Source organism: Erpetoichthys calabaricus, chromosome 1 (genome assembly GCF_900747795.2).
Source record: "Erpetoichthys calabaricus chromosome 1, fErpCal1.3, whole genome shotgun sequence".
Lineage (NCBI taxonomy): Eukaryota > Metazoa > Chordata > Cladistia > Polypteriformes > Polypteridae > Erpetoichthys > Erpetoichthys calabaricus.
In genome coordinates this window covers 96345118-96361942 of record NC_041394.2, presented here as the reverse complement: position 1 = coordinate 96361942, position 16825 = coordinate 96345118, and the positions used below count along the sequence as shown (strand labels likewise).

The 16825-nt window shown below is 33.5% G+C and overlaps 1 protein-coding gene across 3 annotated transcripts in view; it reads right to left on the bottom strand.

Moving 5' to 3' along the window:
- The window catches only part of eml3 (EMAP like 3), a 242950-nt gene that overhangs the window by 91174 nt on the left and 134951 nt on the right, over positions 1–16825 (bottom strand). For 2 of the 3 annotated variants that reach the window (XM_028803796.2, XM_028803805.2), the window contains exons 2-5: positions 15722–15898; positions 12702–12819; positions 6290–6979; positions 2138–2260 (exon numbers count right to left, since the gene is read on the bottom strand). In XM_028803796.2, coding sequence (XP_028659629.1) covers positions 2138–2260; positions 6290–6979; positions 12702–12819; positions 15722–15898 — 1108 coding nt within the window. The remainder of the gene's footprint in view (positions 1–2137; positions 2261–6289; positions 6980–12701; positions 12820–15721; positions 15899–16825) is intronic. The other variant, XM_028803813.2, reaches the window with a different exon arrangement.

Below are 16825 nucleotides of genomic sequence, written 5' to 3'. Positions count from 1 at the left end.
AAGCAAACAGCCCTATTGATTTGTTTGCTTTACTCTCTGTCTTTCTGACAGACTCTGCTCCTGACAGGCACTCCTTTGAAGAGGAAAATATGTTTGCATTCTTTTAATTGTGAGACGGAACTGTCATCTCTGTCTTGTCATGGAGCACAGTTTAAACTTTTGAAAAAGAGACAAATGTTTGTTTGCAGTGTTTGAATAACGTTCCTGTCTCTCTACAACCTCCTGTGTTTCTGCGCAAATCTGTGACCCAAGCATGACAATATAAAAATAACCATATAAACATATGGTTTCTACTTCGCAGATTTTCTTATTTCGCGGGTGGCTCTGGAACGCAACCCCCGCGATGGAGGAGGGATTACTGTATATATATATATATGTATATATGTAGATATGTGTATATGTAGATATGTATATAAGTATATATGTTTATGTATATATGTTTACATAACCTCTTTAACACACTACTTCTCCACTGCGAAGCGCGGGTATTTTGCTAGTATATATATATATATATATATATATATATATATATATATATATATATATATATATACATACAGTATATATATGTACTAGCTGTGGAAGCCCGTGCTGTAAAAAGCCCGGGGTCCTAGAAACTATTGAAATTGTCAGAAAAAAATTGAAATGCAGAGATATCAGGCAATTCAAAGGAACTACTCTGGGCATCTCTCTCCGGTTTCATTTTGCCGACGTGCTCGCATCGCTTGTGTATTAGCGGCGAAAGGAAAAGTAAAAGGGATACCGTTTTGCCGATGTGCTCACCTCGCTAATGTATTAGCGGCTAAGCGAGTGACTCTTTATTCGGAGGTTTCGTTTTTCCTGACGTGCTGGCCTTGCTTGCGTATCCTCAGATGTGGAGCCCTTAACCCGACTCCACCTCTCACTTCTGGGCCGGACAGACACACACACTTCCACGTGTAGACGTTTATATTTTTGCCCTCAGATATATGCTCTCGAATTATTGCTACATTGACCTAGGTCACGTGGGTGTGAGGGTTAGGGTGGGATTGTTTGCCAAGCTCTCTTCACGTAGGCCCACTTGTGGGCACAACCTGTTGGTTACTTTCCATTATTTGTTAAAGAGACCTCGGTTCAGTTCTTTGTATTGTTTCCATTAAATTTATACTAGAGGGTTTGGAGGTGAGATTCTGGAGCTATTGTCTACTTTGTAGGCAGTTGCTAGCAAAACCACGGGACAAACACATTCGATACTCTTGAATGTGTTCTCTTTACAGCTCCCCTTTGCTGCTATCTTTCCCTTGTTCTCTCTGATGGCTAATCTGTCTTTTTCTGGAATGTAAGGTAACTTTTTTTCCACTTGCACGTGTTCAAGTGTTGCTGATTTATTACCCTGCAATAACGTAGAAATGGCCTGTTTGCAAGAATCTCATCTCTTGGCCAAAGAAGTTTACAGGGCTACCTTTAAGTGCCTATGGAAGAATCCTGAACCTGTCACTTTCTTGGTCTGAAAGTCCTCTTTTTACAATCTTACTTGCCATGCATACTAACTGGGAAAACACTATCTCCCTGATCAGTGTACCCCTGATTATAATTTGACATTCTTCAATTAGATTTCTTTGCTCAGCCGGACTTGTGGCTCTATGGGACCTGTCAGTGACCTGCATGTTTTATTAATTCTAATTTAATTCACTTTCTCAAATAGATCCTGGGATGGGGGGGTTTGGGTGGGTGCTGGTGTGAGGGGGACGGTTGTGTAATTCAAATTTATACATGAAAATGTGTAAATGTCTGTTAATGTCTTACTATTTGTTTTGACATCAGTAAAAAATTGAATAAAAAATTCCAGTTTGCTTTGTTACTTAAAATGTCATCAGGGTCATTATTGCAAACTGACCTTCACTGTTAATGAAAGGTACTGTAAATATGTATCAGGGCATAGTCAGAATACACAGTTATTTAAATCAACTTTCACTGTATTACTATAAAACTGATCCTATTTCTTTACACCTTTTTCTGTGGGGTCTTAAGAACTTTCCTCTGGCTTAAACAAGAAAAAGCCCTACACTGACATAAATCAAGAAAATAATTATCTTTAGCCATTTCACATGTGAAGCAATTAAAATAAAAAATAAAAACTGTAAATGTGCAAACTTACTTTTCTAAACTGGAAGACCGTGTTAGGAGATTTATAGAAGATACTGTTTTCTTAGCCAGTTTCTGCTTATTCTTATCAAGATTTTCTTTCACCAGCTTGTCAGAAGAACTATTCCTGCGAATTCTGCCCAACATAAGAAAATTAGTAAACTTAGAGTACAAACTGAGTGTAGGCAACCTAAAACCCCAAATTACACTGTAGCTACATGGAACCTCAAACACTCAATCATAGAATTTAGAAACATAAAATAATTAGCAAGAGTTTTAGGATATACTGTGTTCTTGTTTATACTTAAAATTTCAATTTTTAGGAACTTCAGAAGAATGCAATTTTGATTTAAAAATATATACATTGTGCAATGTAGTGTATATAGTTTTGTTTCAATTAAAAAATTGATACAATGTCTGTATTTTCTAGTTTTACTGTTAAACATGGGCTGTTTATACACCAACATATCTAAAAAGGCTCCAACAAATCTAAAAGTATACTTCTTGTGCTGCAGATGAAGCATATTACTTAGGTGTAGCTCAACAAGAGCTAAACTGGTGTGGACATTTCTTCTTTACACCTTACAGTTTCACACATAGTATGTGTGAGTTTAAAAAATAACATCTTTTGAGTAACTGTTTTTTCATATAGTTCATGTGACATCATTCCCATGATTTATTTTTTATTTATGTTCTTTTCTTGTAACTCTTTATTTTGAATTGCTTTCTTCATGTCTAAGTATTAAATGTAATATAAGCAATTGAAGGCTGAACTTTATAACTCATATGTAAGAAATTCAGGTTTCCTATGAATTCTGAATAATTTTAAAGTGAAACTAATGAAATTATGTTTTACTAAATGCTGTTTTTCAGTGTTTAGCATATTAAATACATTACCTTAGTCTTTCTGTTGTTTATTGTCCTATAAATTAATTCTGAAAACACTCTTACAATAACATACATTACAAAAAAGCACCTCTCACTGATTCAAATACAGGGCTCTCAGCACAGAATTTTATGTTAGCTTTACTGTATACTGTATGAATTACTAAACTGCAAAAAATAGTACTTGAGAATTTCCTTTCTTCAGCAGCTGCTTCCTGTGGACTAACTACAAGAAATGCATTTGGACAAATCTCTGTATGATTGTTCAAGTATGCTTCCTCTTCTTAATGTATGCATTACATTATATTGTAATTTTTATCTAAATTCTGGCACAATTAAAAAGTACAGAAGCTGCTTTCACATAAATTGGAAAATATTTCATTTTTTTTTAACTCATTAATCAGAGATGACTATGTGATTATGCCTGTAAAAGTCTCTTCATCTCATTCTGGCCAAATAAATGATATAGATGGTCAAATCTTCAAGTGTTTTAAAAACCAACCCACAGTCACTTCCAACCCACCCTGCATTTATTCTGAGGTTCTGGAGTAGGTGTATAAATTTCCTCATCCACATAATCACACTGCTGTGTGGAGGCACCTGAGACCACTCCAACTCCAGCGGGTTAATGGGTTAAGGGACCCTGGACTATCTTACTTACTAGGGCAAAATGACCGCACTGCATGACACTTCTGTCTGTTTTGGTTTTTAAAATAATAACACTGACTTATTTCTCTCAGCCTAGGGTCATGTGTTGACCTCTGTGAACGAAAAAAGTGTTTTAATTTCATTAATGCTTAAAGGGTTGCTGCTTGCCTTTTACCTCTTAGAGATTTGCTGTATAGTTGCTACACTACACTGTAATACGTAAAAACAATGTTACCATTTGAAAACCTAATTATAATAATTTGAATGTATAAAAGATACATTTATACAAGAACGTATTTCAAATGTATGCCAATTACAGTATATTGCTTTACTACTGTTTAAGCCCTACAGTACACAAAATGATGTTCATCAGATGGCAACATGTTGTGAATAAATCTAAAAACCACTCTGTCACAAATTCTCCAGTGCTAAAACTGCACTTGAGGAAATATGTTATTGGCCTTTTGTGTAATTAAATTAAAAATATAATGAAATTATAATCAGCATCTAATTATTAAAGCAATCTTAATATATGAATATATATTAATATAGATAACTAATGTTCTTTGACTCTGTCTTTGTTATTATATCAAGTTATTAATTCTGATAATACTGTGGATAAAGTTTGTTTCATGTATTTACACATGTTTAGTAGAATAGATCTTAAATATACATTTTTACTTACAAAAGTAATACACAAACTTATGAAGAGCAATAATGAAAATTGAGTTCAATGCACTGTTTAGTTAAGCAAATGATGAATATTTATTACAAAAAAAGTAAATTTCCTTTAAGTGAATAATTGTAGCTCACTTGTAGTATTAAAAGTCTGCTAGCACCTTATCTGTGATAGTAAGCAAACCACACACAACACCACTAGTTCTTCTTTATTCTTGTAAAAAAAGTGGGCTTCATCTTCATTATAATTCATTATTATGTAAGTTGTGAGTCACTGAAAATAGTGAAATGCATTTTTAGATTTGATGTATACACTTCTGTATGTTAATATGAACTTCTGGTAGTAACCATTCTATGATTGAGTGTTTTTATAGAAATGCCTCCACAGCTGAGCAAAATAAAATCCAGTTCCATGCAGCTTAGAGAGGCATTATAAATAATGATTTGTTTTTATTTTTTAAAGACAAACATGCACATGCTAGATGATTTGTAAAATAAGCATGACTTTAAATTTGATAAATTCTGGATATTTAACAGTGCATTTTAAGTCTTTCAAGAGCACAAACAAAATTATTAAAAACAGAAAAATGATATATTAGCATAGTTATTAGTGTGATTTATAGATACATTTAATCATAAAATTTGAGAGTTTTTTTCCTAAACAAGCACAGATAAACAATTGATATGATTGAGAAGATGAAGAAACAGTTGATTTTAAGAATTGTTAGGAAATTTTTCAAGATGAGGTTAAACAAGAAAAAGGGCATTTGCCAAGGCAGTCCTAAAGTTCAAGAATCAAACACTTCTTAAAACATATTTAATCAATAAATGCCTACTTGATAAATAGTAAAGTGCTTAACTAATAAAGGTTCTTTCAGCAATGTCTTTAGCCAAATCTGTGGAAAATCTTAAATTAAATTAGACTTAAATTTCAAAACATAAATCTGTCTGTCAATGAGAGATTTGTTTCAGTGGTAATATGGTATTCATAGTATCATAAAAGTACTGTATTACACTAGGTTATATTTAAATAGTCAAACTTTCAGTAGTTGTAAGCAATTTATGAAATTAAGGAAATTATATAAATAACTGTCTTATATTAAAGAAGCAAGATCACTTCAGATCTCCTATCTCCTATGATCTCTGGGCTATTTATCCACCTCAATAAAAGGACAAGTGTCTGTGTGTGTCTATGTATCTGTGTGTCTGTCCGGATCTATGTCTCTGTTATGTGCCATTTGGTGTGGGATTCGTAAAAAAAGTGCTAATGTTTGTAATGTGTCATCTTCTGGAATGAAAAATGCAATGCATTTTATTACTACAAGTGTTTGTTGGAATGAATAACAATGCTGCATCAGAAGTACAAAATACTTTCCAGTAGATGTTATACTGCAAAATGTTAACACTAACTATGCGGAGCTCTGTATTGATTACTTATATTTCAAACCGTCTTAGACAGGTAGCACAGTTTATACTACATAAAATAAAATGCAGTAGTCCACAATGAAGGCAGCGTAATAGTTACTCTTAGTATTAGTATGCAGTTTGCACATTTTACCCAAGAACCTCTCAGGTTACTTCATTTACCTCTCGCCTCACAAAGATGTTTGACTTAATAGGCGAGTGTGGATTTGGGAATAAGTGTGCTTTATAATGGATTTGTGACCTGTCCACAGTGCCAATAGTATATGGTCTGGCTGAAATGGAAACATAAGATTGATAATATGGATGGATTGATAAGTAGATACTCTCTACTAACTAATAATTATATCTACCTGTTTATTAAACCATTGAACTATTTTGAATCCATACAATGCAAAAGAAATAGAAAATTCAAAATAGAAATTAACTGCAGAAAAGGGTTGATTATGTTAAAAACAAGATCCAAAAAGCCATGCACAATTAGAAGAAAAGTTATTTCATGCTGTAAAAATTACTGATTGCTAAAACGCACAGTGGTTTTTTCTCATTCTCTGTCACTGTAGACACAGGAGACATATGGCCACTTTTGGAAGTGGGATTTTGGTTCTTTCTGAGTTGTGATGGAGAGGGAGGAAACTGATTTGGCTCTTTTACTTTCCCAGGTATGTCATCTTCCAGATTGACTTTAAGAGTAAGCTGCTTGTGATTTGTTTCTTTTCCCTCTTCAACAGGAGGCAAGTGGGATTCATCATATTCTTGTATTGCAGCATCTCTATCTTGTTTAGGCAGCAAATCTAATTGCTGTTGGTCATGAAGAAGTCCACTTACATATGTTGGCCTAACAGGTTGCTCTTCTACCATGTTGGCCCAGGAAGTCATAGGGGGGTTCTCTAATGCTGGCTCTGGCAGACAATTAATGTTTTTTACATTTTCCTTTAATAATGGAGATTCAGGGATTAAGGCATCTTCCAAGGACAAGCTTTGAACTGCTCGGGTATGTAAAAATGAAATCTTTGTGGAAGAAGTCCTACACTTTAGATCCATATCATCATTTTCTGTTGCTGGATGAAAGGAAAATGTACTGTGCTGAAGGTAATCCACCAGGGATTCATCAGTCTGTGTCCCTACATCCAATCTGTAAATCTGGTCAGACTTTTCTTTCTTATTTGATAAAGAATTTCTTTCAATAAATCCATCTTGTTCCACTGGAACTCCTACATAACTAGAAAAAAATATGTAAAAAAATACAACTTTTACAAAGATCCAAATATATACCAAATATATACAGCATGATTCAAACTGAAAGGGGGTAATATAGGATATAGATTTTACCAGAATATATGACAAATATTATTTTATAAAAATATAGAGCACAGTGATGCCATATGCTTCAATATAGTTAGTATACTGTACATATTATGAAAAGTTTATGCAACAGATACACAATTTGGAAGGTATATCTAAAAAAATCCACATAAGGCTTTCTCGAAATCATTTATTTTATATTTAATTGAGCTTTCACACTTGGAAAAACAGTGAGAAAATTCACTGCATTTATTATATGGTAAATATTACATAAAGATCAAATATTTCAAAAATGTTACTAAGAATAATATAAAACCAGTGTTTTATAGTAACAAAGTAGAAATACTTAATTACTGTATTTGAGTATGTTTTAAAAATTATTTCTAGATTAATAATAATAATTCATTACGATTACTTGAGTATAAAATTTTCTGCCCACATTCGCTTTTACTTAGTTACATTTTCAGGCATAAACGGCTACTTTTACGTTTGTATATTTTGCTGGACACATTTATTACTGCAATGCTTTATTCAGACAGTTATATATCCAGCTTCAGGAACAACAATTTTACAAAAATGTGCGTATGTGAAGAATCAGAAATGTGCTGCTGGTGCTAACACCCAATTGTCTACTTAGTCATTCCCAGCACACCTGACCACGGCCTGTGCAATAAGTGGGATACATTTTGATGCTGCACAATCTGCAGTCTCGGCTATTTCCAAAGCTGATGCTGTCCTCATGGCATCCTGCCAAACATGGCAAGGCTTGATGAGGCTGCAGTGAAGTGGGCTTGTGCATTTACACAATGTGGTTCATCGACAGTGTCACGTGTGCTCATGTCTTATCACATTATCCTGGGCATTACAGATCCAAAACAGATCGTGATTAATGATATTATTAAATACATTTTTTTGATTTTCATGTACTTCAAACTTATTTGAACAAAAATGGAGTTCATTTTTGGAACCAGGGAATGCTTAAAAATGTTTGCATTTAAATCAATTGTAATTAGGTTACAAAAATTCACTTTATTGAAGGTTTTTTCAGAAATGAATTGGCTCCTTCTTAAAGCAAGTGATGAATGTATGTCTTTCCTATTAGGGCCCCCAGTGAATTAAAATACAATCATTAAGGTGTTTGGCTAATGTTGAATGTCACTGCTTCAAGTTGCAGTTACTTGGCTCACATTTAGTGATTGCAATAAGACTCATGTGCAAGAAGAAGATAGTCTAAATTATTTTAGGTTAGTAAGACGTTTTTTGACTATAAATATGTTCTGAACAGATTCGCCCAGAAGAGTGACAAAATGCAGAAAACAAATTAAAAACAAATCTGACACATGTGACTTCCTCACCGTGACAGGAAGACATTTATTTTTTTAGTATTTTTAGAATTTAGTACTTTTGAGCTTATTATGCCCTTTTTTGTAAGAGATCGAGATTGCAAAATTTTATTGTGAAATTAAGTGTAAGATTTAAAGAAACAGAAATAATTTTGCAGCAAAGAACAATCCATAGAACATTAACAATAATCATATCAATAGTTCAGTAAAAATATTGAAATGTTATGGAGTGTGTAGAATGCACACAATCGTAGCGTGTAACTTGATCGCCGAGAGACAAATGAGAGTTGAGCACACACATACCCTCCTCCTCCCCTGAGCAGCACTCCTGGTGGATACCCACAAAGTGTCCACATCCTCTCACGCCATCTCAAAACACTTTTGTTACTCCTGTGAATCACAAATAGGTCATTTGTTCACTTATCATCTGCACTAGAGGACCAATGAATTGGACCTTTGATGTTTATCAAAAATGAGCATTCACAAAAGAGGGAATGGATTTTTGATACAATCATCCATCATAAATGTTTAAAAATTCTCATTAACTACTGTGGTCAACATAGACATCTGAAATTGGGGTTGCTTTGCTACACAATCCTTTCTAATTCTTTTGAAGTAAAAATTACATTGATTTAATGCTAAGTTCTCAATGTAAAAGGCACAAAGGTCCAGCAAAGATGGCAACTTTAAGTGGGATTGTCTCCGTTTTTATTTTCTTTTAGATATCTAAATCTGAAATTGTATTAGGCTATATTCCAAATTAGACTATAGCAAAAATAGCTGCAAAGTTTTGTAAAAATAGATGTTTTTCACATGATACTGGAACAGAAAGACAGATATTTAATGATATATAGCTAAAAGAAGCAGAGATCCTACATTTACTTGTACTTTTAAAACTAAGTACACTTAATAATATACTTTAAAACTTCTGCTTGAGTAGTTTTCTCATGGGCAGCTTTTACTTTAGTCACTTTCCAGAAAGGTGTCTCTACTTTTCCTCAAGTATGGCCACTGGGTACTTAATATAGCACTGTGTGAAACACTGTGCATACAACTAAATAACTATTGCTAAAATGGGTACATTAACAAAGAAGTTCATTCAAATCTAGCATAATTAAACACAAGTTTAGAAGACAGAAAATAAAAAACTGACACCTGCTAGAAATTTAAAATAAGGTATTGTAAACACTGTAGCCTGCTGTTTTTTAATAATAAAAACACCAAATGCTTCTCAAAAAAAAAAAACCTAAGGAAAAATGTTTAGAGCCGCAGGCAGTTAAGAAAATGTGTACACTCTTACTCTGAATGTCAGAGTTTTAAATATTTCTGATGTGTTCCAGCCAGAGGTAAAGTCAGAAAAAAAGATTTTAAAACTGGAGACATAGAAAAACAATTTCTTGTTTTTTGAGCATAAATATAGCAAGCTTACACTATGTAGCCAGTACAACATCATCATAAGTAATTTTCTATCTGGCTTAATCCAGACCAGAGTTGCGGGGGTGCTGGAGCCTATCCCGGTTTGCACAGGGTGTAAGGTAATAACAAACCTTGGACAGGGTGCCAGTACATTGCAGGGCGAGCACCCACACACCAAACATACCCTATGGTCAATTTAGCATCACCAATTCACTTAACATGCATGTCTTTGGACTGTGAGTGGAAACTGATGCACCTGGAAGAAACCCAGTCAGACAAGACATGACATGCAAACTCCTTTCAGGGAGGAACCAGAATGTGAACCTTGGTCTCCTTACTATGAGGCATCAGCACTACCACTTCACCACTATGCAGCCCAGTCTGTATGTTTAGTAAAGGAATTTTACATTTACCGTAGTACATAATACAAATCTGTAAAGTTACAAGACTCTTGTAAAAACTCAAGTATAAAACTACTACACAGAATGTCAATTATGACAAATAAAGAAGCAGATTATACTTTGTAAAACTGATTTTTTTCTTTATATCACCAAAATATTAACAGTTTAGGTTAATAATTAGAATAAATGAATATGAACACAAACAAAAAGGTAACTAGAGTATAACATAATAACATAAATTTATTCTGAGACTGATAAAAAATCAGTTTCAGTTTAGGGTTTAACACCGATGTACCAAGGCCTATTTTGCTTAACAGCCTAATGGACTTGTAAACTCTTCTAATGCATAAATGAAATTTGTTTTTGGTTTCATACTAAAATGTCTGTAATTTTATTACAGATATACAAGATGAAAATCATATCACTATTGAAAATATCCATACTGTATGTATTACTTTTGCTATTGAACTTCCCAAAATAGTGAGGCTGAAGTCAAGAGGATTTTCTACCCATTTACTGTCTTCAACAAGGGTATACTGAAATGCACAAATTGATGAAATGTGAAAAAACATATGAGTAAAGTGATCAGACCCCACTGTTAGTGTAAGAGGGGATTTTTGAATGTTGTCTGCAGCTGCTGAAGATGGTTTCAAGGCCATGATAAACACAAAACTAGCTATCTACAGCATCACTTCATTAATTAACATGTTTAATGCAATGAGGACTGTGAAATGTTTAGGAACTAGAATGTAGAGATAAAAAAGCATATAACTTACTTAACATATGACAGCATGCTTAACTTGAACTAGTAGGAGTGCTTGTCTATAAGTTAGTCAAAATGTTAGAGGCTTTACGTGCTGCTCAAAACATAGCTCGCAGATATTCTTTGAAATCTATGCGACTTGGAGTATGTCAGATTTGCCGCATTTGTGGATCTAATCACCAGACCATGTCAATTAAAATGATTGAAAATCGCAACCTGTGTTACATTTACTGAATGAGTGCTGACTTTCCAGCATACACATGCTTATCTCATTTTCTGACAGCCAATAGAGTGCTGCCTGACAGAGCCGGTACCATATGAAGTATCGACAGCTACGGCGAATTTAGCAAATTTTTTTTTGAATGTGTAGAAATAAACAAATACACATGTATTCCAACTAGCAAATATTGTACCATGTTTTTCATCTTATCAAAAATTGCTGACGGTGAATATTTTGAGTGCTACTAAGTTCTGGTAAACATGATTTAATTGTAAATATCTCTAATTCCAGGCAGTGAAAAAAACCTACACTTGGTTTGTCATTAATTTAATTATTCTTTACATAATATCTTCACGACATTATTATCACTTTAGCAAATTAAAGTTTTACTTAATGAATGAGACAAGTGAGACGATAATTCACAAAGACATGCATGGCACATAAGAAATTACTGCTATTATTTTAGAAATTATTTTTAATTATTATTTATTATTTTTGAAAAGTTTTCTTTCTTATAATCTGCAAGTACAGTGTAAAGGCGTTTTATCACGCTATCCACAATATGGCTTGTATTTATAGTTTACTGTGTAAAAAACTTTGCAAACATGATCACCAGAATTTATAATTTCACTCAGCACTATTCCCAGGTACACTTATCACAAGGAACACAGATTAACTGTACCAGTGTTGGAGATCTCAGTTAAAAGTGACAAAGAAGTGGGAGAAGGACCTCCATACCTGCTCTCCAGTAGGAGGGTCACTCCCAAAGAAATATACCCTGAAGATGAAAAGACAAATAAAAAGCAAGGACTAGACCTGACAAAAATGGGCAGATTTCCTTATACAGCTCTTGCCAAGATAATTATACATTTTATTTGTAAGAAAACCAAAGAAGAAATATATAAACAAGTACAGAAATTCTTGAATCCTATCATGAATGGAGAAAAATATCTTCTGAAAATTCCCAATAACACAAATTTTAGTTCTAATTATTATTTTTACTTAGCACTTAGGAAATAACTTTTCAACAAAACAATTTCATGAAAATAAATACATTCATTGTTGTAATATATTTAATACATTCTCCATTTAAGTTATTATATATATTTCAAAATAACCATTTTTGGCAACAGATACAAACTATTTTAAAATCAGTATAAACTGATACAACCTCAGAGTTGTCAAATGGCTGTTCTGAAAAATACTTATATTAAAACAACACAATAAAAATCTTAAAATAACTCAGGAAAGCACATATAATACTCTTGATAAACTATATATGTATAATAAAACTCTAAGTACAATAAAACATTAACTGCTATGCACCTGCTACACAACATGGAATCAACAATACATCATTTGCAGGGCAGTCTAAGCCTCCTGCTCTTTAAATATAAACTGCTCTGTGCCACAAGCCAATCTATCAAAAATGTACCATACTGCTGTAAGCAGTATCTCATACCAATTAATTATAATAAAGCCATTCCACACTATACCTTGGACATGAAGAACGGTGCAGACAATCAAGGCCACAGCTTATAGGCAATTTTCGGAGGCATGTGTTACCATCAGTGAAACAAGGATGATTTAGGACTGCTGCAGCTGCGGGATTAACTAAATGAAGGAAAAAAAATTAGCAACATTCAGCAAAGGAGATTTAACATGATTTCAGTATTTCTAAAACCTTAAAGAAGCCTTATGGATCAGATCAAAATAATGGCTTTGGAACTAAATTGACAAAAATATTGTGCAGTATATTAAAAACTCAAAATTTTCATTTTCTATAATTAGTTGGCAGGTAGTTTAATCATTTAAACCCAGTCTCATTTTTGTGTTTTCTGCTGTAAACTGGTCATAACTTAATCATACTTCACTCAATATTCATGTTCTACCCATCAAAATAAAGGTCAGATATTTCTCTTTCAGAGAATTAGTTATGTTGTACACATACTATACGTTACATCAGAATACAGTTCAAAATTCAGTAAGATTTTTACCAAAATGTCAATAAAGGGAAACATCTGAGGATTCAAGAATAGGGACTAAGAGATGAAACATCAAGTGAAGAAACCAGTAAAAGTTTTAAACTAGAGATGAATAAATTGAGAAGTCAACCCAAAACATTAAACTAATTTGTTTTCAGAATTCAGACCATAAAGATTGAAACCAGAATACTAGCTCACAAAAAAAGTACTCAAGAAATTTGTTTGTGTATCCACAATCTTTAACAAACAGGATGTGAATGATGCTGACCTTTATATCATCATGACACTGAGACCATATATTGAACATGTCCAGTCCTTACTACATAGCAATGCAGTAACAACTGTAAACAATCTGACCAAAAAATGGTGGTAAGCATAGCAAACAAATGGTGCTGCAGTAAAAGGTGATTATGATTGAGCACGAAAACAATTTGCAGAATTCAGTGAAACACCTCCAAATGGAAAACAAAACACATAAAAAAACATTAACAAAGAACTCAGGAAATTTTTTTAAACAAAACCAGATTATAAGAAGTTGAGGTGGAAAGTTGCTTCCGACACAGAGGTTAGTATATATTTCTTGTCATGAATTTAGGAATGATACCTAAGTTGGAATTTTGTTTGATATTTTAGCTTTGGTGTTCAGTTACTTTTTGACAAACCACACCACACATGAGTTACGCTGTGTGTGCACTTTCAAAACATACACCTGTCATATATGGATTGGACAAAATCTGTAGGTCTGTTGTTTGTTTGTACAGTCTAAGCAATGAGCAAGCCAATTTTTGGGATTTTTAAAATATTAGCCAAATGGCTGTTTTAGGAAAACAAAGACATCTTGTCTTATTCACATATTTATTGTTTTTTGAAAAGGGCATCAATTGATCAACTTCAGTAGTATTGTGAAAAAAATAAAACAGTCATTTACTCTAATTTGTGTGATTTTTTTCCCTAGACTGCACTGCTTTAGAAATCCACTTAGGCTATGCACCCAATTCAAGTGCCTTTTAAAGAGGAAATGTTGTGGGAGCAGAATGGAACCTTTTGTGTGTACAGGAGTAAGCAGGCAGTAGTAGACAGAAAGAGGGTGAAATTTTAACACAGGTGGGTGGACATGGGATAAATCTGTGGCGGTAGCAGTTGGGAGGGGGACTGAAAAATCAGTACCTTGCAAACCTCTACATTACTACCTTAGTACTGGTACATGTTTTTTTCTAAAATAAATTTCAGATATGGTACCGTCAGTTTTCTTTTACCAGTTTATCTAACGCCAGATCGCAGAGGCTTGAAGCCTGATGAAAGCAGGGACAAATTCTAAATGATAGGACATCAAAAAGCATAATTTAATCAATGGACTCACTTACATCAGAGCAACTAAGTGTCATGAATCTGTATGACAGCATATCTACATATGGTAGGAGGTAACACACATAAACGATTCAACGAACATTAGCACTGTCCTACGTTGAAATGTGAGGCAGCAGCATTACCTGATACTTTACTAAATTAATTCTAGAAAACAAAAATACATTCTCAATCTAAATCTAAATCCTGGAATAACTGCAGTTTTTTGGTCCATTTAATTCCTTCTGTATTATGTTTTGGTTATTTTTATTTCCTCACTTAGCTTGCTGTCTGTGTGCATCCCGCTTTTTCAAGATATCTGTATACTGTCCGTTGATTTCCTGAAATTAATCAATTCTTTCCTTACAGTTTTTCCTTTTTTGCTTGGTTAAAAGGGTGCTCTATTTTTAAATGAACTTTAACTAGTAACATGAAAGTTGAACCAAAACATATTCAGCTTGAAAAAATAATGTTTTTTCTTAGGAATTCTGTGAAACGCATCTAACTGACCCATCATCAATTTGCTCTACAAATTTCCTACAAAAAAAAAAACATAAGAGATGAAAATCTTAATAAGCAGTTTCAGGTATAATAATCTTCGCTCTTGCAGATAAAATATTTATACATTTTGGTTAATTTCACAGAAAAGTCATGTATACAACACTGATATTTTGTACATTGGAGTAAGAGCAGAAAGAAGGTAAATAATCAGACAAGACCTTCACATAAAAAGAAGGAACATAACTTCAGATTAATAAATTGGTTTCAAAGAAAACCAGCAGTCAGAAGAGCACTCCAGATTTAAAAAAGTAAATGAATAGCGCACTTAATGTGGTAATAACTGTTCTTCTGTAAGAAACAGCAATCACAATTGCATTATCCTTGAAGACTGCACGGAAGGTGTCGCACAATATATCATTTTTTAATAAAGAAGATGAAATGGCAGATGGGGGCTCAGTTTCACTATTATTTTGCATGTCCTGAAATTACTGCCCACTGATATCAAGAATGTTATTGCAAAGAACAGTAAATTGACTGTCATACACTAAACTGTCAATGAAGTGAGACTTTCCTTAACCATTGCAGGATTCCAATTCAAAAAAGAACTATGCTTCAGTTTAAGGACTGCTACATTTCATAATTATAAAAAAATGACCTAAGGAAAAAGGAAACATGCAGAAACTTACCTGCAATGATGTGTTGCTTTATAAGCGGTATCTGTTCATCATATATACGGATCCGGCGCAATGTATCAGTCAGAGCCGACTTGAGCAATGTGATTTCTTCCTCTTGTGTCTGTAGTCTTACCTCCATCACAGAAAGCCGATCAAGAAATTCAGGACTACTGCCAGCCGACACATCATCTGTAGCACAAAAAAAAAAGTCAACCACTAAAATCTCCATCCTCTTGTCAAAGTGCTATTCTGTGTCCTATTCAATATCCCAGTTGGATGAATTCAGGTTTACCAGAACCTGTCTATTAAATAAGCTGCACTGGGGTACATCAGGTTGTGTTACTGCCACATAAATCCCAAACTTTGTCACTTTGATATATGGCTGACATATATCATTTGGGGAATTGTTCCCCCATTGTTTGCAATAGCATTCTCCAACACGTCCAGGAGCAAGCGGTAATACTGGACATTGCATTAGGCTAAACATGAAAACATTCTATGACAGACTGGGATACACACTTAAAAAGTTTATATTTCTCTTACTACAGAAACATACAATGTTATCTTTAGACAATGTACTCAAAAATGTAGGCTTTAAAATTTATAGATTCGTGTTTTAGAAGTTGCAGTACATCTATAACAGTGTTAAAATCCTTTATTATAAGAATGTAGTCAGTGTGACTTTCAAAAAAGTGCTGTCTCAGTACTGACCACTGATTTACTGTGTAACCCTAAGCAATTCAATTAATCTATTTCTTTGCCAGAAGTAAAAAATATGTTAACAATTCTGCAGCATGTGTTTGTTAATAAGCATATCATGATGATGTTAATTAGAGAAATGTGATATAAATAACTTATTTGTACACATTTCTCATAATGCAATAAAAGAAACCATTTGTCAGGAAAATGTTGGTAGGAACAGAAAAAGGTTTGTGGTTTTCTTGATATTATTGCCTGTCATAATAGATAAAACCACATTTAATTTTCTTTATTAGTACTTCACCCATCCATGGCTGTAAAGAAAAAAGTCTACTTGTCAAAAGATTAAGGGATCAGAACAATGCTGAAATACAGCCCAAAGAAAAGCACAGGTGCACCTGTATGACAGTTTTTAAA